This window comes from Hippopotamus amphibius, chromosome 17, assembly GCF_030028045.1.
Source record: "Hippopotamus amphibius kiboko isolate mHipAmp2 chromosome 17, mHipAmp2.hap2, whole genome shotgun sequence".
NCBI lineage: Eukaryota > Metazoa > Chordata > Mammalia > Artiodactyla > Hippopotamidae > Hippopotamus > Hippopotamus amphibius.
The window spans coordinates 8208998-8235260 of NC_080202.1; the positions used below are offsets into that span (position 1 = coordinate 8208998).

The 26263-nt window shown below is 48.7% G+C and overlaps 2 protein-coding genes and 8 non-coding genes across 15 annotated transcripts; 7 read left to right on the forward strand and 3 right to left on the reverse strand.

Annotated features, from left to right (window-relative positions):
- Nucleotides 1-382: 382 nt before the first annotated feature.
- Nucleotides 383-464, forward strand: TRNAS-AGA (transfer RNA serine (anticodon AGA)). Its single transcript has one exon. It is a non-coding gene; the product is annotated as a tRNA-Ser (tRNA).
- A 244-nt stretch (nucleotides 465-708) lies between these two features.
- Nucleotides 709-782, forward strand: TRNAT-AGU (transfer RNA threonine (anticodon AGU)). The gene has a single exon. It is a non-coding gene; the product is annotated as a tRNA-Thr (tRNA).
- A 2892-nt stretch (nucleotides 783-3674) lies between these two features.
- On the forward strand, nucleotides 3675-3746 carry TRNAP-CGG (transfer RNA proline (anticodon CGG)). Its single transcript has one exon. It is a non-coding gene; the product is annotated as a tRNA-Pro (tRNA).
- Nucleotides 3747-4367: 621 nt separating this feature from the next.
- On the forward strand, nucleotides 4368-4439 carry TRNAD-GUC (transfer RNA aspartic acid (anticodon GUC)). The gene has a single exon. It is a non-coding gene; the product is annotated as a tRNA-Asp (tRNA).
- A 385-nt stretch (nucleotides 4440-4824) lies between these two features.
- Nucleotides 4825-4896, reverse strand: TRNAG-UCC (transfer RNA glycine (anticodon UCC)). The gene has a single exon. It is a non-coding gene; the product is annotated as a tRNA-Gly (tRNA).
- A 614-nt stretch (nucleotides 4897-5510) lies between these two features.
- Nucleotides 5511-5582, forward strand: TRNAW-CCA (transfer RNA tryptophan (anticodon CCA)). Its single transcript has one exon. It is a non-coding gene; the product is annotated as a tRNA-Trp (tRNA).
- A 1212-nt stretch (nucleotides 5583-6794) lies between these two features.
- On the forward strand, nucleotides 6795-18121 carry AURKB (aurora kinase B). 6 transcript variants are annotated; one of them, XM_057715236.1, is made up of 9 exons: nucleotides 13566-13646; nucleotides 13980-14051; nucleotides 15466-15568; nucleotides 15677-15731; nucleotides 15983-16174; nucleotides 16396-16534; nucleotides 16646-16794; nucleotides 17468-17642; nucleotides 17817-18121. In XM_057715236.1, exons 2-9 carry the CDS (start codon nucleotides 14004-14006, stop codon nucleotides 17988-17990), a joined length of 1035 nt encoding a protein of 344 aa, XP_057571219.1. In that variant the 5' UTR covers nucleotides 13566-13646; nucleotides 13980-14003; the 3' UTR covers nucleotides 17991-18121. The 6 variants fall into 6 exon arrangements, with proteins under 6 accessions (XP_057571221.1, XP_057571219.1, XP_057571222.1 ...); XM_057715238.1 differs by lacking the exons at nucleotides 13566-13646; nucleotides 13980-14051 and adding an exon at nucleotides 6795-7041; XM_057715239.1 differs by lacking the exon at nucleotides 13980-14051 and having other exon boundaries at nucleotides 13593-13646.
- A 4965-nt stretch (nucleotides 18122-23086) lies between these two features.
- Nucleotides 23087-24936, forward strand: BORCS6 (BLOC-1 related complex subunit 6). Its single transcript, XM_057717126.1, has one exon. It carries the CDS (start codon nucleotides 23168-23170, stop codon nucleotides 24230-24232), a length of 1065 nt encoding a protein of 354 aa, XP_057573109.1. The 5' UTR covers nucleotides 23087-23167; the 3' UTR covers nucleotides 24233-24936.
- A 752-nt stretch (nucleotides 24937-25688) lies between these two features.
- On the reverse strand, nucleotides 25689-25762 carry TRNAI-AAU (transfer RNA isoleucine (anticodon AAU)). Its single transcript has one exon. It is a non-coding gene; the product is annotated as a tRNA-Ile (tRNA).
- Nucleotides 25763-26153: 391 nt separating this feature from the next.
- On the reverse strand, nucleotides 26154-26227 carry TRNAT-AGU (transfer RNA threonine (anticodon AGU)). The gene has a single exon. It is a non-coding gene; the product is annotated as a tRNA-Thr (tRNA).
- Between the last annotated feature and the right edge of the window lie 36 nt (nucleotides 26228-26263).

A 26263-nucleotide genomic window follows, 5' to 3' on the forward strand; every position in this document is an offset into this window, starting at 1 on the left:
TTAATTTCCTCCCGGTACACTCTATTACCCGGAAGTTTCTGCCAGGAGCTAGTAACCTTCCCAATCACAAACGACGACGAACGCACTAGTTTTCAAAATTTGACTTGCTTAAGGGCTCTCCCTGGGCTGGGGACGGCAGCCACGTCTACTTTTCCCTGGGAGCGCGCTTGGAGGGGGGCAAGGGAATGGGGAAGATCCCGGGACGAGGATCCCAGAAAGGTGGGGCGGAGCCGCGAGCGGGAGGTCGATTACCATTCTGTCCTGTGGTGGTCTCGCAGAACGGTCTCCTAGCCCTGGAAGCACGAAAGTGTAAGAAGGATGAAGTGTTTACGGAGCATGGAGACTAAGAAAGGCTTAGAGTGAGCGCCCTTACTATGGGCATGTAGTCGTGGCCGAGTGGTTAAGGCGATGGACTAGAAATCCATTGGGGTCTCCCCGCGCAGGTTCGAATCCTGCCGACTACGCATCCGTTTTTCGTCTCCGCGCACTAATACATTCCTTCTGTCCTGGGTCTCATGGGAAATTGAATGGTCCGGTCGGCGCTGGGTTGAGGTCTTTCATTTACCTCTTTCAGTATCGGAGGCGGCTCTTAAATGGATGTTTGGCATCATAATGACGTCAAAATTAATTTTAGAACAATCTCAGTTGTGATTTGGTTCCTGGCGGTATACTTGTGTATACCCCGTCAGGAAAAACTTCCATGCCTTTGGCGCCGTGGCTTAGTTGGTTAAAGCGCCTGTCTAGTAAACAGGAGATCCTGGGTTCGAATCCCAGCGGTGCCTTTAATTGTCCACCCCTGCGGAAAAGGCCGTGTTCTTTTGCTTTGAGTCCTTATACCCTAATTAATTCATCAATTGCTTTTAGACTAAAGGAAGCAAGGGTTCCAGTTCCGCTAGACTGCTCCAAAAGTTTGCACCGTGACCAGGGCGGGAAGTCGGCGCAGGCCTACTCCTTCCTTTGCCCAGCGGATGACACCCGGCTGACGCTGGTGGGCCATCTCTGGCAGCTGGCCCACCGCTTTGGCATCTTTCCCTACCCCAGGACGTCCCCTAGAAGCTGAGTTGCTTTGTTCTGCTTGGTTCTTCATTATAGTTCTTTTGGTTTGGGGCCTCAGATAAATATAAATATATATATGTATTTTAAAATAATTCTTAATGTAAAAAATCGAGGGAGGGGTGCGTGTTCTATGTGCAGCTCCTGTACCAGGCCCTTCACGTATAGTTATCTTCATAAACTGGAAGTCAGGGTTAGGGATTAGCAGGAGATAATGGCTGGTATGGCGCCATCCGATTTCCTGCAAGAGGGCGCCAAAGGGCTGGGACCCTGTGGACAGAGTGGGAATAGAAGAGAGCATAGTCCGGATGGGGTCTCCGGAGAGCCTGGTGTGGAAGGGCAGGGCACATTTCTGGAGCCCTGAAGCCGGGCTTGTGAGAGTAGAAGTAAATGCTGCGGAGAAGGCTGCAAGAAGTAAGATCCGTGGGCTGTTGACAAGGCCTAAACCTCCTTGGAAGTTAGGTAGAAAGATCTAGACATCATCTTTTGCCCGGGAACCACTGCGAGATGTCTTCAAGTTTGGCTTGAAGGAATTGCTATATCGAGGTGACAGGTCAAGTAAGTGACGCAGCACCACTGGGACAAGATCTGTGCCAAGCACTGGGCTGCGTGCTGTGCATAACCAAATAAGGCAACCCCCTCTTTTCACAGGAAGAAAGACACAGCCACACACAGTGCGCCAAGGGCACGAACAGGGTGCTGTGAGCACACGGAGAAAAGAAGTGGCATCTCCTCCGGCCTGAGGGTGAAGAGTGATCAGGGGAGGCTTTCCGGAGGAGGTGAGCTAAGTCTTCCAACGACCACGTGGAAATTTGCCTATGTTACTCTGTAACAACCATTGTTCTAGGCCCTGGGAATACAGCAGGAAACAATAACCACAACAAAAAACGTTTTTAAAATTAAATTATGTAATATGCTAGATCAATGCTACATAGAAGAATAACCCAAGGGCTCAGAGAGTATGAGGGGAGGGGACTTCAGGGACAGGGATTGGTTATAGAAATGTCAAAGGCTTGCACCAGAGCTGCTACAAGCGATGGAGAGGAGGGGATGAATTCGAATCATGTTTAGTATAAAAAATGAGGTAGGACTCAGAAACTGATAGGATGTAGAGTCCCAAGAAAAGGGAGAAGAAATTCAGGATGTTGCCAGGGTTCCATTTTAGGGAAGTGTTAAGGGGGAAGGGTTACTACCTTCTCAAATTCAAGAATATCTTTTCACTCTTTCCCAGCCTATCTCTTTCAAACAACCGTGACTGCCCAAAGCCATACTGTGTAAAGCTTTGACTCCTGTTAAAATGTAAAACACTTGCACCAAAGTTGAAACAACATCAGTTGTTTACATCTTAGTTTTTGGATTCTAAAAGTGGAGTCCATAGACATTGTATGGATTTTTCTAGAAAGGGGGGCCATAGCTTTCATCATGTTCTACAAAGGATTTAGGCTTCCAGCTCTGTGCATATTAAGTGCATGAGACCGAGTAAGAGACAGGTGACTAGAGACTTGAGGAAAGCTGGCACCCAAGGGGAGGGAGACAGGAAATGGAAAAGGGTAGAGGGAGGGTGACGCCAGAAGGTCTGCCCTGAGCACTCTTCACCCACCTGAAAGGCCGCGGACGCTGACAGGAAAGGATGGGCTCTTCTCTGCTGCCCTCCCCCACTGTGTGGGACACTTGGGAAAGAAAGAGCAAAGAGCTGATCTCTTCGCTGAAGTCCCCTCCGCCACAGTATCTGTGGGTAGGGCCTTAAGAAGGGATGGCCCCACAAATCACACGCCTGGGCTGTGGAACAAGATGGTTCGGCCCAGAGATGCTACCAGGGGTCGAGTTCAGGGGCAGATCAGAACCCTCCCGGGAAGACTCTCCAGAGTAGGAACCGAGCTGAGGGAACACGGTGGCTGCCAGCTGACCCCACCAGATTCTGCCGGAGCTCTTGGCGGCCCCCAGGTGAGAGCACGGTGAGCGTATTAAAAGCCTCAGAAGCTTGCACAGTTTGGAAAGCCGATTTCCCCTCCCGACCTCGCCAGCCACTCATCTCAGTGACGCCTCCTCCGTGGGTCTTCCTGGCCTCCGGAATTATTCCCTCGCCTGGGCACTACCCAGCGGTCTAGGGAGACTGTGAGCTATCGCAGTGTCGGTCACTCCGGAAGAATGCACAGACGCAGGGACAGAAAGAGGGGCTGGTGTTCCCAGAGAGATTTCAGGACTCATTCATTGTCCCCAGCCAGGCAACTCTACCGCTAGTCTTCAAACCTCTGCGCCGGGGGCTGGGTCCGAGGACGGCGGGCTGAGGCAGGAAGAGTCGAGACCCCGGGTTACGGAGTGGCGCCAAGACAGCGACCGTAGGGAGCGGGGACACGGGTACTCGAGGCAGTCCTGGAGGGCTGCTCGGGGGCGAGGCCGAGACCACTCCCTCCCACTTCCCCGACGTTATTTCCTGGGAGGAGTCGGAGCTCACGGCTGCAGAGCCGCGAGAGATTCCCAGACCCCCGCTTCAGAGTGTTCTGCGTGGGGGCGGGAAGGTCCCTGAGTGCGCCGGGATCCGGCCACCGTGAGTCATGGCCCCAGGACTGCAGAAAGCCTGAGACGACCTCTAAAGTCGTCCGCGGTCCCTTTTGTTCGTCGGCTCGTTGGTCTAGGGGTATGATTCTCGCTTCGGGTGCGAGAGGTCCCGGGTTCAAATCCCGGACGAGCCCGGCCTTTAAGTTTTGCGGAAACCAGAGCGCCCCAAGGCGATTGTTACTTGCAATGGCTCTGAGGAGGCTGCGCCAGAAAGGGATCAAAGTGAACTGAACGCTTGAAGGAGGTGTGCCGGGAGCTCTTTTGTTCTGAGCAGACACCCGGCCGGCAGGAAGAGGCTCACGGTGCGCGGTCCTTCCCAGAGTGCCAGGAAGAGAGCAGGCACTTCCTGACTTGGGCCAGACACTCGCTTTCCGGTCCCCTCTTTCCTACTTGGTGCCACTCCGCCGCCGCCAGAGCCTGGTTTTGGTTTGATTGATGTCCGTCAACTAATAGTAGCGGATGACAGGTAGTGACACGGGTTGGGACCTCTTCAGGGTTATGTCTGGGAGAGCCCAAGGACCGTCGGAATTCAGATCTCTGCAGCCTTGCAGGCCGTCTGTCTCTCGGCCACTTCTGCTTGTTTTCGCCCTTCTGGGGACTCGCGCTCAGTTATGGTCTAGAAGGTGCATAGGTTTCGCTTAGCATTTTTTTTTTAGCAGACGGAAGGGCAGCATCCCTAGGTGCCTCGTCATTGGCACGCCGAACTCGGTGAAAAGAGCAGATCAAGCATTTGGAGCAACTTGCTGTCGGCTCAATCCTCGTTAGTATAGTGGTGAGTATCCCCGCCTGTCACGCGGGAGACCGGGGTTCGATTCCCCGACGGGGAGAGGAGCAGGCTTCTTCTTTTCCACGTATTTTAGATCTACTAAATCTCACTTATTCCGGAAGTATCCATCCCGGGCCCCAGGATGCAGATAAAAAGAAGACGGAAAGAAAAAGGAAGGCAGAAAGAGAGGGGTAGTTTGTCCTAACTCTCAAAGTCACAATTTAAATTTCAAGTTTACGTTTTATTTCAAGTACAGTAACTTGAATTTTAAATGTGGCTAAATTAATTATTCTCTCCATTCAATAGGCTTATTAGCCATTTTTTCATCGTTCAATAAGCTTATAAAAAGCATTCGTTGACGATAATTTAAAAAACACAAGAAGGCAAACAGCAAAACAAACTGTCTCCAGCATAATTCTGGCTGAAAAGAGTTACCCACAACTTCATGCGTTGGCCGGGAATCGAACCCGGGTCAACTGCTTGGAAGGCAGCTATGCTCACCACTATACCACCAACGCAGCGCTGCTATGCCATTTCCCCAGAGTTCCTTAATACTGAGATCTACAGGGTTGTGGCTTCGGTGATAAAATTCTGGAACTGAATCAGAGCCTAGTGGAGGGACGAACGAAAGCGACGCCGACGTAGAAGTAACGGGTGCGGTGTGCGAGGCACGCACGTGTGAGCAGCGCTTTGCTCCCGGCACCAGCAGTGCGCTCCAGTCACCACGCGAGAGACTGTGTGATTATACCCAGTCTACAGATGAGGAAACCAAAGTCAAGAGAAGCCAAGCAAAGGAAGAGCCAGGGTTAAATCTAAGATTTATCTAGGGCGCCAGATCTGCACTGATACTTTTATTAATCCCAGAAATAAATTTCAAACACATGAAATCGTTTCTCAGTTGAGTGAGCACAATGTGTACCGAGCTTAAAGAACTGGGCCTTAAACCAAGTGCGTCTAAGCACCATTGGTCCAGTGGAGGACACTTAATCCCTTAGTGCGCGCGCTTCTAGCCCACTGGCGGCTCGGAAAACCACTCTGACAAAGGGCGGAGCGGGGCCTAAGAATAAAACCCCGCCCCCTAATGCTGATGATGCATCTGTTCACGAGAAGCGTCGAGACCTATCCTCGAGAAGGCCTCGTGGCGCAACGGTAGCGCGTCTGACTCCAGATCAGAAGGTTGCGTGTTCAAATCACGTCGGGGTCAAGGAGTTGTTTTCGGTGTCTAGATATTTCTGCTAGTGAGATTTTTTTTTCCTGAAAGAAAAGAAAGAACCTCGTGTTATTATATGGGGGGAAAAAAAAACCAAAATGTTTCTATGTTTTTTTTTCCCTAAAGTATCTGAGTTTTCTCCTAAAATAACAAATTTTGAAACTTTTATTTTCATCTTACTGTTTCCATCAAATCAACCAATTAAAATAATACCTTTAATCTCGTAGATATTTTAGATATTCTAACACAGAAGTTGTTCATAAACAGTCAATTCTTGTTCAGAAAATGTATTTTGGAGCAATAATTGTTCTTTATTGAAAACAATGTAGCAATAATGAATAATTTTAAATAATGATAATTCATAATCCTCCTAAGCCAGTGGTTTAATATTTGGCAATTTAAGTTCCACTTGCTAGTGGGGTCCATAATCTTGTACTCCATTATTTTCACTTATCATTGTAATAAGAATAGGATTCTATTATCTTTGTAATTTTAATGAACACCTGAATTCAAGGACAATGCTGTAAGTTATTAAAGAGTTGTTCCAAAGTTAGACATTCTGGTTGTCTGGTTATCTGCATTTTTTTCTCATTATTTAAAATGTTACAGTGTATATCCTTTTGTTTTTTTTTTTTTTTTTTGGCTGCTGAATTTGGTCTATGACATGAATTCCTGAAACTCCAGTTCCAGGGTTAAAAGTTCTCCTTAGCTGAACAGTTAACTGTATTGCTGTCCAAAAGGTTGTTACTTTTCCAACTACAGCGATCTTTCTTTTTTTCTTCGTTTCCTCTCTATTTATAAAATCAATTGTTTCCATTATCATGTTCTTGTATTCGGTTCAGTTTTTTAATGACTTTAATCATCTCTGATGTTCTCTCCATGAAGTAAAACGTAGGCGTATTAAATACAAATATTTTGTATTTAATTTGCGTTATATACAAATATTCTCCAGGCTTCACTGCGGTCACTAGAAGTCCAGAACTACATGTATTTTTGCTGCTTCCGATATATTGAAAAAACAGAGAAATTTAGGCCATCCACTCCACAAGCCTTGTCTTTCCCAGCGGGGAATTTCTTCCTTGATATCTCTTTCCTTAAGTAACAGTGCCTTTGTTAGTGTAACAGGCTTGGGCTGTAGGAGAGGAATTTGGGCCGTCTCACCACCGTGCACAAAGCAGACACGCACCCAGGCTGGAATCTGTGCCTCGCGCGCCTTTCCTCTCCCTGGTCCCAGGACCGTCTTCTGCCAGAGTGGTCACTGTCACGTGTGCCAAGACGGAGGCTGACAGCCTTTGTTACAGAAGCCAAACGTGCTCGATTTGAGAATTGCTGATGACTTAGCAAGGGGACAGACAACTCCGGAGCTCTGGCAACCTAACGGGGAAGGGGTGTGAAGCTGGCACCCGCTTTGGTATCCGCCCAAACCAGGGCACCTTTAAGGAGATACAAAATGGTAATTTTCTCATTCTATCTTTTCCTTTTACATTAAAAAAAAAAATTATTGAAGTATAGTTGATTTACGATGTTGTGTTAGTTTCTTTTTCTTTTTAATTTTTAATTTTTTACAATAAACTGCATATATTTAGAGTGTACAATTTGGTATCCCAATCTCCCAATTCATTCCCCCCACAACCCTCCCTGCTTTCCCTGCTTGGTGTCCATATGTTTGTTCTCTATATCCGTGTCTCTATTTCTGCCTTGCAAACCGCTTGATTTGTACCATTTTTCTATAGTCCACATATATGTGTTAATATACAATATTTGTTTTTCTCTTTCTGACTCACTTCACTCATACTATGACAGTCTCTAGGTCCATCCATGTCTCTAAAAATGTCCCAGTTTCATTGCTTTTTACAGCTGAGTAATATTCCATTGTATGTATGTACCACATCTTCTTTATCCATTCATCTGTTGATGGACATTTAGCTTGCTTCCATGTCCTGGCTATTGTAAATAGTGCTGCAATGAACATTGGAGTGCATGTGTCTTTTTGAATTATGGTGTTCTCTGGGTATATGCCCAGGAGTGGGATTGCTGGGTCATATGGTAGTTCTATTTTTAGTTTTGCAAGGAACCTCCATACTGTTCTCCATAGTGGCTGTATCAATTTACATTCCCACCAGCAGTGCAAGAGGGTTCCCTTTTCTCCACACCCTCTCCAGCATTTACTGTTTGTAGATTTTCTGATGATGCCCATTCTAACCAGTGTGGGTGATACCTCATTGTAGTTTTGATTTGCATTTCTCAAATAATTAGTGATGTTGAGCAGCTTTTCATGTGCCTCTTGGCCATCCGTATGTCTTCTTTGGAGAAATGCCTATTTAGGTCTTCTGCCCATTTTTTGATTGGGTTGTTTGTTTTTTTTTGATATTGAGCTGCATGAACTCTTTATATATTTTGGAGATTAATCCTTTGTCTGTTGATTTGTTTGCAAATATTTTTTCCCATTCTGAGGGTTGTCTTTTTGTCTTGCTTATAGTTTCCTTTGCTGTGCAGAAGCTTTGAAGTTTCATTAGGTCCCACTTATTTATTTTTGTTTTCATTTCCATTATTCTAGGGGGTGGATCAAAAAAGATCTTGCTGTTATTTACATCAAAGAGTGTTTTTCCTATGTTTTCCTCTAGGAGTTTTATAGTGTCTGGCCTTACATTTAGGTCTTTTATTCATTTTGAGTTTATTTTTGTGTATGGTGTTAGGAAGTGTTCTAATTTCATTCTTTTACATGTAGCTGTCCAGTTTTCCCAGCACCACTTATTGAAGAGGCTGCCTTTTCTGCATTGTATACCCTTGCCTCCTTTGTCATAGATTAGTTGACCGTAGTTTATCTCTGGGCTTTCTATCCTGTTCTACTGATCTATATTTCTGTTTTTGTGCCAGTACCATACTGTCTTGATCACTGTAGCCTTGTAGTATAGCCTGAAGTCAGGAAGCCTGATTCCACCAACTCCATCTTTCCTTCTCAAGATTGCTTTGGCTCTTCAGGGTCTTTTGCGTTTCCATACAAATCGTAAAATTTCTTGTTCTAGTTCGTCTCATTGCGGCTTCTCCCTTGTCTCCGGATGTGGGGTGTTTTTTGTTTTTTTTTTTTTGGTGAGTTCCAGTGTCTTTCTGTGGATGATTATTCAGCAGTTAATTGTAATTCCGGTGCTCTTGCAAGAGGGAGTGAGCGCACGTCCTCCTACTTCGCCATCTTGATTCTTCTGTTGTGTTAGTTTCTGATGTACAGCAAAGTGAATCAGTTATACATATATCCACTCTTTTTTAGATTCTTTTCCCATATAGGTAATTACAGAGTATTGAGTAAGGTTCCCTGTGCTATACAGTAGGTCCTTATTAGTTATCTATTTTATACAGTGTATATATGTCAATCCCAATCTCACAATTTATCCCTCCCCCACTTTCCCCCTGGTAACCATGTTTGTCTTCTATATCTGTGACTATTTCTGTTTTGTAAATAAGTTCATTTCTATTATTTTTTTTAGATTCCACATGTAAGTGATATCATATGATGTTTACCTATTGCTACACTTTTTCTTTCTTTCTTTCTTTCTTTCTTTCTTTCTTTCTTTTTCTTTCTTCCTTTCTTCCTTTCTTCCTCCTTTCTTCCTTTCTTCCTTCCTTTCTTTCTTTTTTGGATCAAATGGGCAGTTTGCAGGATCTCATTTCACTGTCCAGGCAGTGAAAGTGCTGAATCCTAACCACTGGACCACTAGGGAACTGAGAGACTTACTTTAACTGGTCTGTGTAAATTTTATCATGTTCACGTATATTTAAAAATCAACATGTCAACAGAATGGATAAACCTCACAAACATAATGCTGAACGAGAACAGTTGGGCACCAGAAAATATACACTGAGTGATCCTATTTGCATAAAGGCCAAAACAGGCAAAACCAGTATGTGGGTTAGAAGTCAGGACAGTGGTTACTCTTGGGACAGCAGGAGTGATTTGAAAAGAAGATGGGGGTCCTCCTTGGATGCTGGAAATGTTCTGTTTCTTGATCTGTGTGCTGGTTACCCAAGGGTGTTCAGTTTGTGCAAATTTGTCCAGCTGTACTTTTTCCAGTATGTACACTTCAATAAAACATTTTACAATGCATCAGAAGTGTAGTGTAGAGGCTTCTTGTCCCACCACCTATGTAGGGGCACTGTCCCTACTGATGCAATCCCTGAGGATGCATATGTGGACCTGGAGAGGGCCTCAGGCCTCAGTCTCTGTGGCAGGGGTGCTTTTGGTCCAGGCCTGTAGTTTGTATCAAAGACAAACTCTTGGGCTCTAATGGCCAAGTGCAAACCCCAGCCACGCTGTTTGACCTGGGAATGCTCAGGAGGACTCTCGATGGAGGAGAGCAGCCAGATCTTGATGCATCTACTCAGCTCATCAGCGTTGCCTCAGGTTTACCTTGAAGAGGACAACTTAGTAGGGAGACGTGAGGAGTATTGGCTAGGCTCCTCCAACAAGCCCCTTCCAGAACCTTCTGAGTCTACTACTCCTCATCCCTGGAAGGGGCTTATTGGAGATGATGAGAATTCATGTCTTGAAATTTCTTTGGTGGGGGAGGTGGAAGAGAATGCCGGTGGGGACTTCCCTGGTGGTCCAGTGGTTAAGACTCCCTGCTACCAATTCAGGGGACCCAGGTTCCATCCTTGGTCAGGGAACTAGATCCCGCATGCGTGCTGCAACTAAGACCTGGTGCGGCCAGATAAATAAAAAGAAATTTCTTTGAGGGGGTATTCCATTATCAGAAATACAAGGACTGACATCTGTGGCTCACAAACATTACAGTATGCTATCCTTTGGAACACGCTACAGTCTGACCCTTCCCAGTCACTGGAAAATTCAGCTTTGGGAGTAGAATAGTGATAGTTGCCCCTCAAGGACACCTCTCAATGTTCCTTGGCCAATAGCCAGAATCCAATAGGAACTAAGAGGCAAAAAGCAAAACAAGAGCAAAGAAGAAAAGAGTTAGACTCAGAGGAATCTGCTCATTTACATCATTATAAACTTGAGGAATCCCTGCAGGAAAGCGGATGTTGAGCCCGCCTCACCCGAGAGAACAGAGCACGGTTTTGGATGGGGCTGTGTTGGGGGTAGATTGGTGGTACTCAGTGTGGCTCACAGACTGGTGCCACTTTGTGAACTGTCACTTTCACATCTGGAATGAGCATAATTTGAGAGTTAAGTATTTAAAAACTCTTACAGCATTTGTCAGACTACTTTTTCTTAATATATTTTATATATTATATTATAAATATATTTTGGCTGCACTGGGTCTCCGTTGCGGTGCAGGCCCTTCACTGTGGGCTTCTTTCTAGTTGTGGCACTTGGGCTTCTCTAGTTGTGGTGCACAGGCTCCAGAGCATGTCAGCTCCGTTCTTGTGCCACTTGGGTTTTTATAAATGTTGGTTATATCCAAAAGAAAAGGGGGGTTGTAATTTTTATATTTTTTAGATTCCATTTTTCAAGGAATTCATTTTATTGCATTTTATAAAAGTACCAATCTGTGATAGATTGAAAATAATTAAGACTGGTTCTTCCCTACAGATCCTTTGAGTGGCACTGGGGTAAATAACAGAGATTTTGTTCACTGACTTGAACAGGCAGCTGATAGTTGCCTGGCTGCTACAACAGATAGGTTTTGTTTTGCTTTGTTTTTTATGAATAATGCAAATCTTGATTTTATGCTGACCCATCAACTATTCCTGAAAGGCCAAATGCCTTCTGACATAATGTGCAAGTGGGAATTTAAAGACTCCAGGGGACAGAGATACTGTATGGGATCTATAAAGCATATCCCACCCATGCACTATGTCCCTGACAGGTTCTAGAAAAGTCTCCCTTGGCTAGATTATGAGGCATAAAGTATACTGCAAGTGATAGGATTTTTATAAAGCTCTTCATTAGCTAGTCACTCTATGCCAAATATGTTGATAAAGGCACTGAAATTGAAATCGCCTCCTTGATCTTGAGAAGTGGAGATGGGCTGACCCTGAGTGAAAACAGCATGGTACTGCCAGTGGCACAAGCCCATCTCTACCGCCCCTGCCCCTCCAAGAGGGGCTGGAAGAGATACTCAGGTTACCAACCTCCTTTGCAGTAGTCATGTGACCCAGTTCTAGGCAAGGAGAAATCTACTGGGAACTTTTATTGTTTATTTATTTTTTTCCCCATGCCTGGGGACTTGCAGGATCTTAGTTCCCTGACCAGGGATCTGATGGGGTCCCATGGCAGTGAAAGCACTGAGTCCTAACCACTGGACCACCAGGGAATTCCCATATTGGGAACTTTCAGAAAGGCTTCTGTTTTTCCTGATAAAAGAGACAGAGACAGTTGGCATCCATCTTGCAATGGTAAGGGAAATGTTAAGAGAATCACAGAGAGGCCAATCCAGATCTCTCACATTGTTTAGTCCTGAGCCAACAATCTACTTTCTGATTTCTTGTTATGTAAGAGAAAATAGGTGTCTATTGTTTATGCCATTGTTAACTGAGTCTCCTATTACTTAGAGCCAAAGGCATTGTGAACTGATCTAGAAACCCATTAGGACTTATTTCATTTATATTGGGTTGAATTATAGGAAACTGGTATTTTCTGTAGGTCAAAATGATTGTCAGTAGTTTCGCATCATTCAGCCTAAATAACTATGAACACTCCAGGTCTGTAGATGTGTGTCAGTTAGTATGCTTTTGACAGCAAATAACAGAACTCTTAACTCAATGCATTAGGGAAGGAGACCTATTGATTTATGGGAGGAAATGGCTGAAATAGGCATCCAGAGGTTCAGCATTGTCATCAAGTTCTCAGGGTTCTTCCCAGGCCTCTCTTCTGCTTTCTACAATGTCAGCTTCATACTCAGGCTGCTCCCTGCAGGAGCACCATCAGCAGTAATGCAGGTTATGTGCCTTCTTGTCCAGTTCCGGCAGCAGAAAAGGAGTTTCTGTCCAGCATTCTGGACAAGAATCCTAAAATTCCCACTAACTGACTCACTAAGGTCACATGCTTATCCCTGAACCAGTGACCATGATCCCAGAATAAAAGGTGTTGACTGTTGTACAAAAGGTCCTACAAATCAAACAGGGTCCACTCCTGGACTTGGGATGGGATCAGCTTCCCTCTCAGACCCACCAAATTCTAGCTGCTTTCAGAAAGTGGGAATCACTGGGAGAATGGATGCTGGCTAGATAACCACAATGTCCTCTACAACAGGTCTCCTTCCAATTAGGGATTTGGGGTTGGCAGCAACAGAAACCAACAACACAGTGGGGAGAAAGGTGGTTCCCTAAAGCGAGGTTAGAGTATTATTATCAGAAGAAAGAGGAAGGGTGCTGGACAGGCATTACTTACAAATATTTATCAGTTATCTCATAGACGGTCCCAAAATTTACTTATTTGACCCAGTCATGAAATTTGGCGATGGAATGAGCAGAGAAGAGAGTGCCGCAAGAAGGAGAAAAGTGAGAGTAGGGCCAAACAATTCAGTCTTGGTCAGGGGACCTGCAGAGAAAGGTCCTCTGGTGGAAAATTCCTATTAGGAATGTGAGTGAAAGACTCAAAGAGCAAAATAATAATGACATAAGAATAAACATGCGTGCAAACGAACAAGCAATATAACAGAATAGAGAATCTGACAATATATCAAGGGTCGCATTTAAATTCTGCTGGGAATGGTGCAGTTTAACAAATGATGCTGGCATAACTGGCAGAAAACAAAGTTAAACCCTAGTTCATAATATACACAAGGATAAATTCCAGATATACTGATGAGTTCAATTTTAAAAACCAAACCAAACAAAAGCGAAAAACCCATGAGACTATTTAGGGGGGTGGGGGGAGGTACTTTCCTAAGCCAGAACCAGAGCTCAGCTCGCATTCCGTCTTTTCCATTGGGCTCCTCGGGCTACGTCGCGGGAGATCCAGCCAATGAGAATTGGGCATGGGCGGCGCGCTCAGCCAATGAGGCCAGGGCGGGAGATTTGAAAGGACCCCGGCGGGGGCGCGGCCGGTCAGGTTCAGTCGTTTGCCAGCGGCCAGGGGGCTGGCTGTGCCACAGGCTCCAGGTGAGCTGTCCTTTCGGGGGCCTTGCGCCGGGAGAGGCCAGATGATCCGGCAGGTCGGGGGGTCCGTTGGGCGGGCCCGCGCGCACTCTGCCAGGCTGCTGGTTGCTGTAGGGTTGAGAGAGGGTCCTGGAAAGAAAGGAGTGAGGCCGGTAGCAGGGCGGGGGCAGCGAGGCGAGCTCCGAGCTCCGGGATGCGCCCCGATGAGGCCAGCTTGTAGACCTACTCCCTTTCACTAGCCCCAGGCAAGCGCTTCCGGCCAGATCGATCCGACCCCCTCGCACTCTCGCTCCCTTTTTTCTGCTTCTCACGACTCTGTTTATCTTTTCTGCCCAGTTCCCTCCCCCTTTCCCTCTAAGGATGGCCCAGAAGGAGAATGCCTACCCCTGGCCCTACGGCCGGCACACGGTAAGGGCTTTCCCTCTTCCCCTACCCCCACCCGCATGGCGAGTTCCTGTTTGCTGATTCGAGGTCCTGCAAAGGGCGATCCTCTTAGCACTTTTTTCCCCGACTTTGCGCCAGCGTATGGGCCCCAGGCTGGTCATTTGCAGCCACATCTTATCAGGTGCTGCCAACTTGAATCTGACCAGCCCGTGAGGACCTCTGCAGAGCTGAGCTACTTGTCACATACAAGTGACATCTGGAACTGAGCAGGCAGGGTCCGGCCTTTAGGCCATGATTCTCAACGCTTGTCCTGAAAAAACAGGCTAGGCAGGAAATAGAAATAGACTCTGGAAGGATTTAGATAAGTTTATAAGTTTAAAAGGTCCAGGACGGGTCTTAATTAAGAACTTGGAATTTATTTTAATGACTGGTGTGAAGTAGCATCTAAATGGCATTATTTTTCACTTGTCCCAACACCATTCATTGAAGAATATACCCTCTGATTTGCTACCTTTATTATATATATTAAATTCCTACATATATATGTATCTATTTCTGGACTCCATTTTGTTCAACTTGCTTATTTGTAAATTCCATACTAATATTACTTTGTGAACAGGTCTGTACGGGCACTGAGGCTTTCTTCCTCTCTTGGCTAAAGAAGAAAGAAGGGGCCCTACATAGGCTTTGCTCTCTGTCTGTGGGGCTTGAGTATCCTGGAGGGTGCGTCTGTCCCCTTGTCCACCAGCTCCCTCCCTGGCGAAGCTCTGAACAAAACTGTCAGTAGTGGAGGCTGAATGAGAAAACACTGTCATGTCTACACTGGTCACTCCCAAAAGAAAGTGGTGTATATTACTCAGAAGTTGAAAGTGAGGCGTGGTCCAGGGCCATTAGAATAGTCCTCAGTGTCCCTAAAGCCTGTTGTTGCAAAGCGGTAAATACTGAGATTTGTTGAACATTCAAGGCCCCAAGGGTCTTATCTGAGCCTTAACAGACTGAGCTTCTTAGGAGACCGTGAGGATACCTCTGTGCTAAAACTCCTTCAATTGTGGGTGTTCATTACCCCCTTCTCTACTGCCCCCTGGGGTGGCGGCTGGGTGAATGCGTGGTGTTACAGACAAGACTTTGAAGACTGGACAGCCTTGGGCCTGAGAATGTGGAGTGGGCCAGGGCCAAAGAGGCGAGATGTTAGGTGTGGGGGTAAGTCCTTATCTTAGGCTGACTAAGGTTGTTTAGTAATAACTCATTCTATATGGGGCTCTGAGCAGGGTCTTGGGGTTGAGTAGCAAAACTGTGGTCTCGGTGTTCCTCTTTGAACTAGAGATGGGGTGCATGGGTGGGTGGCTTTATGGCAAGTCCTGAAATGCTGCCTGCAGCACATTCCAACCCGGTCACTGGGATAAAGGCCCCCTCAGAGCTCCCCCCTTCTCCTTCTCAGGCTCAGTCTGGCCTGAACACCCTGCCCCAGAGAGTCCTCCGGAAGGAAGCTGTCACCCCATCTGCCCTAGTCCTCATGAGCCGCTCCAATGCCCAGCCCACAGGTAACTAGGACAGGGGAGGGGCTCAACCTGAGGGGACAAGGGTCTGGGGAGGGTGGGTGGGGATGAAAATGTCAAAGGATGGCCTCAACTTCCCTGTTCTTTCCTTAGCTGCCACTGTCCAGAAGGTGGTGGAGAACAGCAGTGGAACCCCCAACTTCTCAATGTAAGTGCCCCAACCCGAGGGGTGGCGGGGGGGGTGGCGGGGGGCAATGAACAGGTAGGAAATGGGGGAGGTAGAAGCTAAGGGCAAGAGGGGTAGGGATGCAGGCAAGAAAGTCTGATCCATCCTCAGCTCCCCTGGAAGAGAAACGGGGGTGCAGGCAGGATGGTGTGAGGTGCAGGGAAAAGGCAGACACCTCAGAGGACTGTCTAACCAGTACTCAGCTGCCTACCACCACCCCCTACCCCCAACAGGCGTTCCTTCACGATCGACGACTTTGAGATTGGGCGTCCTCTGGGCAAAGGCAAGTTTGGAAATGTGTACTTGGCTCGGGAGAAGAAAAGCCATTTCATCGTGGCGCTCAAAGTCCTCTTCAAGTCTCAGATAGAAAAGGAGGGTGTGGAGCACCAGCTGCGCAGGGAGATCGAAATCCAGGCCCATCTGCAGTACGGGTGCACACCTTCCCAGCCAGAGTCCCCCGGCCGCCTCACCCCTGCTCCTCCTCCAATTCCACCGCATCCAGACTGTCTCCTTTGCAGCTGTGGCCACGCAGCCCCAAGGAGCTCCCAATCCTGGCCAGGGCCTGTTTGCCCCCGTGGGACCTGTCATCTCTCCCATTTCCTTACAGCAGGATACAGCCTGATACCTCCTCTGTCTCCTCTCCCAGGCATCCCAACATCTTGCGTCTCTACAACTATTTCTATGACCGGCGAAGAATCTACTTGATTCTGGAGTATGCCCCCCGGGGGGAGCTCTACAAGGAGCTACAGAAGAGCCGCACTTTTGATGAGCAGCGAACAGCCACGGTCGGGGCGGGTGGGCACCTGGGGCGCCGGCAAGGGGCTGGAGGCTGGGGGGTCGCTGCTTGCGGCCCAAGGAAGTCCATCCTTATCTGACTGCCTGTCATTGCCCCCCAGATCATGGAGGAGCTGGCTGATGCTCTGATATACTGCCATGGGAAGAAGGTGATTCACAGAGATATAAAGCCAGAGAATCTGCTCTTGGGGCTCCAGGGAGAGCTGAAGATTGCCGACTTCGGCTGGTCCGTGCACGCCCCCTCCCTGAGGTATGGTGGGCCAGGATGTGAGGCTGGGACATTCAAAATAAAACCACTCCAGATCTTGTTACCCAGAGACTTTTCGGGTTGCTCTCATGTAAATATATAGACACAGCAATATCTTTACAAAAATAGGAGACTCTGGGAATTCACTGATGATCCAGTGGTTAGGACTCCATGCTTTCACGTTGTGGCCCAGGTTCAGTCCCTCGTTGGGGAACTAAGATCCCCCAAGCCATGGTGCAGCCAAAAAAAGCAAAAATAGGAGACTCTCAGTGTTGTCGCCCAGACGTCTCGCTTGAAATAGTGGAACCTTCTTGCCACATCACTAAGAATACTCCTACATCATTTTTTAATAGTATGGCATAGTAGAGATGTAACCTGATGAAGCAGGATGGCCTTGATGGCCATTTGAGATTTCTCCTTTAATTTTAAGGTGAACATTGCCCTCATATCTGATTATTTTAAGATAGAGCCCTCAGTGTGGGAGTGCAGAGACGGTGTGTAAGCCATGGGACTTTAGTGTATGTCTTCACCCCACTTCTACCCCAAAGGCCCCGTCAGCCTGGTGGCAACACTCCCCTGGCGCATCCTGGGGTCTCTGGGCTCCCTGTCAAGCTGCAGGGAAAGGAGGGACGGTCTGGATCTGGGATCCCTGCCCACTCTCCCCTGTCCCCCCCAGGAGGAAGACAATGTGTGGCACCCTGGACTATCTGCCGCCGGAGATGATTGAGGGTCGCACACACAACGAGAAGGTGGACCTGTGGTGCATCGGAGTGCTCTGCTACGAGCTGCTGGTGGGAAACCCCCCCTTCGAGAGTGCTTCCCACAACGAGACGTATCGGCGCATTGTCAAGGTGGGAGGCTGGCCCCAGGGCCTGGCCGGGGTCTGTGCTGGCCCAGGGGCCAGGAGCGGGAAGTGAGCATGTCGGAGTTGTGGAGCTTGTGTTGCTCTCCAAATAGAATGGGCAGTGAAGAGAAAGTACCAGGATGAAAGTAATGGGGTCCTTCCTTCTTCTCTACTTCTGCAGGTAGACCTGAAGTTCCCCCCTTCCATGCCCGTGGGAGCCCAGGACCTCATCTCCAAGCTGCTCAAGCATAGCCCCTCAGAACGCCTGCCACTGGCCGAGGTCTCAGCCCACCCTTGGGTCCAGGCCCACTCTCGGAGGGTATTGCCTCCCTCTGCCCCTCAGTCTGTCCCCTGAATTGTCCCTGTCATTTTCTCAGTTGTGTCTGTATGTCTGTATATGTGTAGTAAGTGGGGGGGGGGGTCCCTGGCCTGTTCCTGCATCTGTCTTCTCCCTCCTCTTTATTTAATAAAGGCTGAAGCTTTTTGACTGATGAGTGTAGATGTTTACAGGTGGAAATTGCTGTGGAGGAAGCCGTCACCTGTGGGGAGGAGACTGGGGAGTACCCCATGCTGGGTGATGAGATGGGCAATTCACCACCACCCCTGGGAGCACCCTGCCCTCTCAGCTCTAACCCCCACCTGGTCAGCTCCACCCCATCCCCACATCTTTTCTTTCCTTTGCTCTGACTCCCAGACCTGGAGATGCTGGGGACCTCAGCTCCAGTCTGCTATGTCTGCACACCAGCCATCTCTGCCCACCTTCTGTTACTACTTGCTCTCAGTTGACCTCTAGTCTTTCCCTCTCCTGCTTCAGTGCTGCTCACCCAGGGGCGATTGAACATTGCTGTAGCCAGAAGTTGTTTGTTTTTCTGCTCTGATGAGGCTGTAGCACAGGAGTGAATAGAAGCAGTACTGATGGTGTCTTGTTCCTGACCTAAGTTTTAAGGTTTCACTGCTAAATATATGATGCTTGATGTAGGTTTGTAATACATGTCCTTTATCAGCTTAAGGAAGGCCTTGTCTCTTCCCAGTATGCTAAGTGTTTGGGTGTTTGTTTTTGTTTTTTGGTTTGTTTGTTTGTTTTTTGTCCACAACTGCGTGCATGCGGGAATTTTATTTTCCCCACCAGGGATCAAACCGTGGCCCCTGCAGTGGAAGCAAGGAGTCTGGGGTTTTTTGAATCATGAATGGGTGTTGACTTTTTCTACATCTGTTGATTATTTGTTCTTTTAAGCCATGTGGTAAAGAACATCAATAAGTGTTTTTATTTTCATTCCATCTCAGTTACGCATGCTATATTCAATTCCTAGGGCTGCTGTAACAAATTACCACAAAGTTGTGGTTTAAAACAACAGAAATGTATTCTCTGACAGTTCTGGAGGCCAGAAGTCCACAGTCAAGGTGTCTGCAATGCCATGCTCCCCTCGAAGGCTATAGGGAAAAGCCTTCCCTTGCCTCTTCCAGCTTCAGGGGACTCCGGGCTCTTTGCGGCTTGTGGCTGCATCACTCCAACCTCTGCTTCTGTCTTCACACGGCCTTCCTGTCTTCTCTCTTCTCTCCTCTGTCTTATCAGAGCATTAGTCACTTGATTTATGGCTCACCCAGATAATCCAGGATAATATTGTCTCATGATCCTTAATTACATCTGCAAAGACCCTTTTTCCAAATAGGTTCCAGAGGTTAAGACACAGACGTATCTTTTTGGGGGGCTACCGTGCAACCCCCTACATATGCCCATAGATTAAAACAATTGAACGATGTTATCAGGCTTTAAAAACAAACAAACAAAACAACAGTCTGCCCATTTCTCTCTCCCCAGAGACAGCCTATTCCACATCCTTTTATGGTTTGGTTTGGTTTTGGTATTTACCACGTATTTCCAAATCACATGCTTCTGTTGCTACCTCTTAAGTTTTCAATTTTAGGCTTTATCTATTGTTTTCCTGCTACAAAATGTACAGATTTCATTCTTTCACTCCACTGCCACCATACACATGTGCATTTTCTGGCCCTACATCCTTCTGATGTAGTTACATCATAATTTTAGTTAGATTTATTCATTTGACAATAGTTATTGAGTGCTTTCAACAGTCCAGGAACTGTTTCAGAGGCAGGGGAGTGAATAAACTAGGGGGAAAAAAAAACAAACCTCTGAGTTCAGGAAGCTTGAAAATCTAGAGGATCAGTGTCAATGTCCAGTGTGTATGTTATGACCATGAGATGCTAGCCAAGCTGACTTGTGGTGTTCTATACCTTTCTTTTGGAATAGATGTCCCTGAAGTCAATAGCCTGTGTCATTTTCTCATCCCCTCTGTACTGATCACATCTCCAAATTCTACCCCAGCCTGAGCACTTAAGGTTATCAACATCCATCAAAGGGTCACTTCATGGCATCACATGGGCCTGAGATGGAGTATAAAAGTAAAGAAACCATTCTTAGCCCACAGGCCATATAAAAATGGGTGGAGAATAGGATTTGGCCCACGGGCCGTATTTTGCTGACCCCTAATGTAGTGGACACGGTGGTCGCTCCCTCATAGCCCCTCCATCCCCCATTGTGTTGCTGCTACTTGAGTTTGGAGGGAACTGACCCACCTCTAGCTCCAGGAGGAGCATCACTGTTCTAATCAGTTAATTCTTCAATCACCTTGCCAGTGATTGCTTCCAGATACCCAATCCTAAGTCAATAAGACATGGTATTACCCTGGCCAATGTGACTAAATTGGGCATGTAAACCAGTTTAGGCCAGTGAGATGTGACAGAAGATTAACTGGGGCTCTTAGGAAAGATGCATCCTTGTTCTGTGAGGTCTAACAGAAGCTAGTCCTTTCTCCCCTTCTGGAAGGTGTGGGAGTTTATCAGCCAAGGTTTCTGGTTGCATGCAACAGAAAGCAGCTCAAGTTCATTGAAGCAGAAATAGACGTTATTATGAGCATTCTGGGTAATTCATGGAATCTCTAAAAGGACTAGGCTTGCAGCCCACACAGGCAGGAAAAAGTCCACTGCAGAAGTGGTCCAGTAGACCATGGTAGAGCCTGACCCATGTGCTTGGGAAACTGGGAAAGTGACTGCTTGGTATTTCAGCTTTTGCAGTGCGAGATGGGCTCTGCCTAATGAGGTGGGAGAATCCTCAAAATTGGGATTCAGATCTTGGGAGGCCCAAAAGAATGGCAAATGACTGCAGTTATGGGCTGAATATTTTTGTCTCTCCAAAATTCACATTTGAAGGTGAAGCCCTAACTCCCAATGTGGTGGTATTTGGAGATGGGACCTTTGGAGGTAATTAGGTTTAGAAGATGTCAGGAGGGTGGGGTCCTCATTATGGGATTAGTGTCTTTATAAGAAAAGGCCAGGGGCTTCCCTGGTGGCACAGTGGTTAAGAATCTGCCTGCCAATTCAGGGGACACAAATTCAATCCCTGGGCCAGGAAGATCCCACATGCCACAGAGCAACTAAGCCTGTGCACCACAACTACTGAGCCTGGGCTTGTGAGCCTGGGCTTGTGAGCCTGGGAGCCACAACTACTGAGCCTGGGCTCTAGAGCCTGGGAGCCACAACTACTGAGCCCATGCATTGCAACTGCTGAAGCCTGTGCACCTAGAGCCCACACTGCAACAAGAAAAGCCTGCAATGAGAAACTCAATGAAGAATAGGCCCTGCTAGCCCGAGGATGGCAATGAAGACCCAATGCAGCCAAAAATTAAATAAATAATATAATAAATCTTAAAAAAAAAGAAAGACCAGAAAGCTAGCTCTTTCCATCATATGAGGACACAAGAAGATGGCCGTCTGCTAGCCAGGAAGAGAGACCTCACCAGGAACTGAATCAGCTGGCATCTTGAACTGAGAGGGAGGGGAAAAAAAGTCTGTTAGGACATCCAGTTTATAGTGTCATATCAGACAACTAAAATCCACAAAGAATGACAAATGACAGAATCATTTTGCCACCATGAAGAAAGCTACCCCCACAGAAAGAAACCAGGACCTTCATGACAGCCTTAGGGCACTGAATGCCGGCCTCTCTGACATCTTAAGACCATTATTGTATGACAATAAATTCCCCTTGTTTTTGTTTGTTTTCATTGATTCAACTTGTGTTTTCTGTCACTTGCTGAATAAAGAGCATCTGCTTGCTGAGGAGTAGAAGGGGGGGGACGGGGTCAGTCCCAGAGAAAGGGGGAGAAGCTTGGAGTAGACCATTGGTCTCATGCTGGGTGCAAGTGACAGAAACGCATCTTGACTGAGTTCAAGCCAAAAAGGGGAAATTAATGGCTCAGGGTCATTTAATTAATAAATATTATTGAGCACCTACTATTCGCTAGGCACTGTTCTAAGCACTGGGGCTACAAATGAGAACAAAACAGACAAAGAGGTCTTAGCCTCATGGCACGTACGTGAGCATGTAAGCAAAATATATAGTATGTCAGATGGTGATAAATGCTATGGAGAAAACGCAGGGAAGGAAGATGGGGAATTGATGGAGAAAGTGCTTGCAATTTTAAGCAGATTGTAAGGTGGGGCCTTACTGAAAAGATAACATTTGAATAAGGACCTGCAGGAGAGAAGGGAAGGAGGAATATCCAAGGTGAAAATTTTTCTTGCAAGACCCAGCCTCAAAAAAGGGGGAAGGGTTGGGGGAGGGGAGTTTCAAGAGCAAGTGTAAATCCCTGAGGCGGCAGCATGTCTGTCCTGTCACAGGAACAGTGAGGAGGCCAGTGCGGCTACAGCTGGACCAGTGAGGACAAGAGAAGGAAGAGATAAGATCAGAACGGTACCAGGTCTTTGACCTTCAGGGCCATTAATTTATTGAATATTTTACGTAGCGGCAAAATCACACACCATCCTCCGACAGCAGAGACTCTCAAACCTGGAAGGGACAGGAGACAGAGGACAGTGGGAAATGTACAGGAAAGCCCTTAAGCCTGCTTCGCGGTCCACTGTGAGTCGCTCTGGGCAATTCCTCTGCTAGGTCTGTTAGCCGAGGACGATGGAACGAACCATTCACGCTCTGCGGAGAATTCTGGTTTCATCCTTCCTGATATACTAGGTGCAGTTCAGTCCCGACGGTCCAAGCAGGATATACTACTTCCATCCCAAGAACCTCTCTTAGGAACCCCTCTTAGGAACCCCAATTCTGGTCCCCACTAGAAAAGTGTTTGCAAAGCAACAATTGTGGGCGTGACAATTGTGGGAGGAAAGAGACCTAGCCCCGCCCCCCGAGGACTCCGGCATTTCGGGATCTTGGTCTTTAAGATCCGCCCCCTCAACTTTGTGAAAGGGCGGGGGCGACGAGCGCCGCTGTCACCTCCTTGTCTCCACCCCCCGCTGGCTCTCACGTGCGTTCGGTCGTTCAATAATAGCTCCTCTTCTGGGACTTCCTGGTCGCCGGGGCCAATCAGAGTGCTCTTCCCGTCCTGACCATTGTCAGCCCGGAGGCCAATCGGCGCGCCTCTGCAACGCCCCTTAAAGGCGCCGCCAACGCCTCCCGCGCCGGGGCCAACCAATTCCTCGGTTCCTGCCCCCAACTGCAGTATGGAGTCGCCCCGGGGGCGGCCTGGGCCCGAGGCGGACCTTCTCGCTCTGGGGGAAGAGCAAGCCGCGATCTTCGGCGGCGGCCCCAGCCGAACGCCCTCTGAGCCGCCCTCAGGCCTCGGGTTGTCCGAGGGGGAAGAGGCCGAGAACGTTGGGGGCGCGAGCCGCCACCCCAGGGCGTCCTCGCAGACTTCGAGCTGCAGCTTCGTCCACCCGCCGGAATGGGAGGCTCCGGAGGACGAGCCGGGCCGCGGAGGGACGCCTTCTGGGGCAGGGAGCCACCGGGGGGCGCCGGGTCCCGAACAGGCCCCGCATGGGTCCTCCCGGCGCCAGGACCCTGAGCCGCCGGAGGACAAGCCTGCGTCCGAGAGGATCTGCCGTCGAGGGAGCCCTGGAGGCGGCGGGATGGATGTTGAGCAGGAGAAGGAAGACGACGACGAGGCGGCGGCAGCCAGCAGGGCTGGCCGTTCGTTCTCCAGCCGCCTTCAGGACAGCCGCAGCCTGGACGGGTTGAGCGGGGCGTGCGGCGGCGCCGGGTCCTCAGGGGGTGCTGAGTGCGGCGCGGGCGGCGGGCGGCGCGCCACTATCTCCAGCCCCCTGGAGCTCGAGGGCACGGTGAGCCGCCATGGCGACCTCACCCACTTTGTCGCCAACAACCTGCAACTCAAGATCCGTCTGAGCGGCGCCCCTCAACCCCCGCCCCCTGCCCCTGCGCGGCCCTGTTCAGCGCCCGCACCCACTCCGGCCATTCCTCCCATCGACCCCGACGTGCTGCGGGACCTGGAGCGGCTGAGTCGGGAGCTGGGCGGCAGGGTGGACCGTCTGCTTCGCGGGCTGGGGGGTGCGGTGCAGGAGCTGACAGCGCTGAGCGTGGGCTGCATCCAGACCTACCGTGATGCCGTGGACTCCCTAGGCGAAGCTGTGGACATGAGCATCAAGGGCATGTACACCCTGCTGGCACGCTGTGAAGAGCTGGAGCGGGCTCTGCAGCCGGTTCAGGGCCTGGCGCGCCAAGTCCGGGATATCCGACGCACCCTGGAGGTGTTGGAGGCGCTGTGCAAGTGACGGGGAGGGCAGGAGAAGGCTGGCAACGCCAGGGTCCAGCAGGATCCTAAGGACTCTTCAGGGAGCCCTGGTGGGACCTGCCTGCTGAGAGGAGGCCTGTACTGGAGGCTCTTCCAGATACATTTAGGAGGCCCGCGAGCACTCGCTGGGCCTTACGCAGGTGTATACGGGGAAGTTCTAAAGGCTCTCCTGGTGGGTGGGGGTGATGCTCTGCTTCCATTCAGCTGGCCATCTGCAGCTACCTTGTTCTCCCAACTCTCTTCCCTAGTTAGAGCACCATCTCTGGGAACCCAGAGCTTTAGGTCTGGGCTTGGAGACATGACTGCCATATGTTATCAAGAAAGGGGAACAGAGGAGGCTCCAGCCCCCACTGTGGCCACCCTGACCTCCAGTGGTCACATCTCAGGTGCCAGGGGCTGTGGGAGCTTGAGTGGTCCTTGGCCACACACCATGCAGACAAGGATACACACTTGCAGATGGATAACCTCCAGCTTCTGCCCTCTGGCCCCCTACCATCCCACTTCCCCAGCCATAACCTGGGTGGAGCTAAAAGGAATGTATTGCATGGTAGTGGGGGTGAGTTGAGAGGGGTCTCACTGCTCTCAGGGTTCAGATGTTGCTGGTTTTGAAGCCCATCTGTTGTGGAGTGTTCTAATCAGTTTTGGCTTTCTGAGTTTTTGTGGAATTAAAGTGCTGCTGCTGCTGCTAAGGCTGAGGCTGTGTCTGTGTGGGGTTGATGAGCCAAAGGAATGGGAATGAGGGTCAGTCTTTTTGTGGAGTTTTCTTGGGGCCAGTGCTGGGAGAGGGGTGGGAATCCCAGGCCACGTGGGGAAACATATGGTTCCTGCTCCTGAACAGCAGATCTGAGGGGAAATGTAAGACACAGATATGGGCTCAGAGATCCAGTAAGAGCACAGTCGGAAGCAAGGTGATCCAGAAGAGAAGCGGAAGGGGTCATCTTCTCAGTTCCTGAAGAGGACAGGCAGGGACCGGGCAAACTGGATATCTTGGCTCTGGAGAAAGACTAGAAATACTTACTAGCTCCATTCTTGACCCCATTTCTCACACTACGCTGATCAATGCCAGACGTATGGGCTGAGACAATCTTGGTTCCAATCCTTGGCAGCCTTCCATCTATAGTCACATAGTAAATTCCAGGAGCCCCCGTTATGCTCAGGAGATTTAGAGGCTGACCACAGAAAGACATCCAGTTTCGGTAAAATTTCTTCCTCTCAAGACACTGACTTTGGACTGAATTCAGACACGTTTGTCTTTCGGGTGTGTAAAGTTCCGGGATTGGAAACGTTGCTCCACCAGCCTTCCCTGGTTGGGCTGAATTCAGACACGTTTGTCTTTCGGGTGTGTAAAGTTCCGGGATTGGAAACGTTGCTCCACCAGCCTTCCCTGGCAACAAGAAATTACCGGTCCACAGTCTTACTTAAAAGCATTACGTCACTGGCCCGTACGGGGATCGAACCCGCGACCTTGGCGTTATTAGCACCACGCTCTAACCAACTGAGCTAACCGGCCAACTGATGACAGCTCTCTCAATATGGATCTATGTAAAGCACAAATTACTGATCCGTCCTCTCTTTGGAAAATTTAAAATGGATAAGATTGTTTTGGGAGACAGGAAAACAGAATATGAAAACCGAATCACTGATCGTTTCGGGAAGTAACATCCAAGCCAAAATACTGACAAGCACAGATAATGCGACTATGGTGCTTGGCGGCAGACGGAGGTGCAGACACAGTGCAAGACTGAGAACACGCACGTAGTGCTGACGCACACAACCGGAAATAGAAAAGGCCGCCTGATAGCAAACGGCAGATTCCTGAGGAGATGTGGAAAATTGTATATCAAGCCAGATGCCTACGGCTCTTTCCCCGCAACATTCGCAAAAGCTACCCGTATCTTCAAAGGCACCGCTGGGATTCGAACCCAGGATCTCCTGTTTACTAGACAGGCGCTTTAACCAACTAAGCCACGGCGCCCGACGCAAGCGCTGTCTCCCCTCGTTTCCCTGGCCA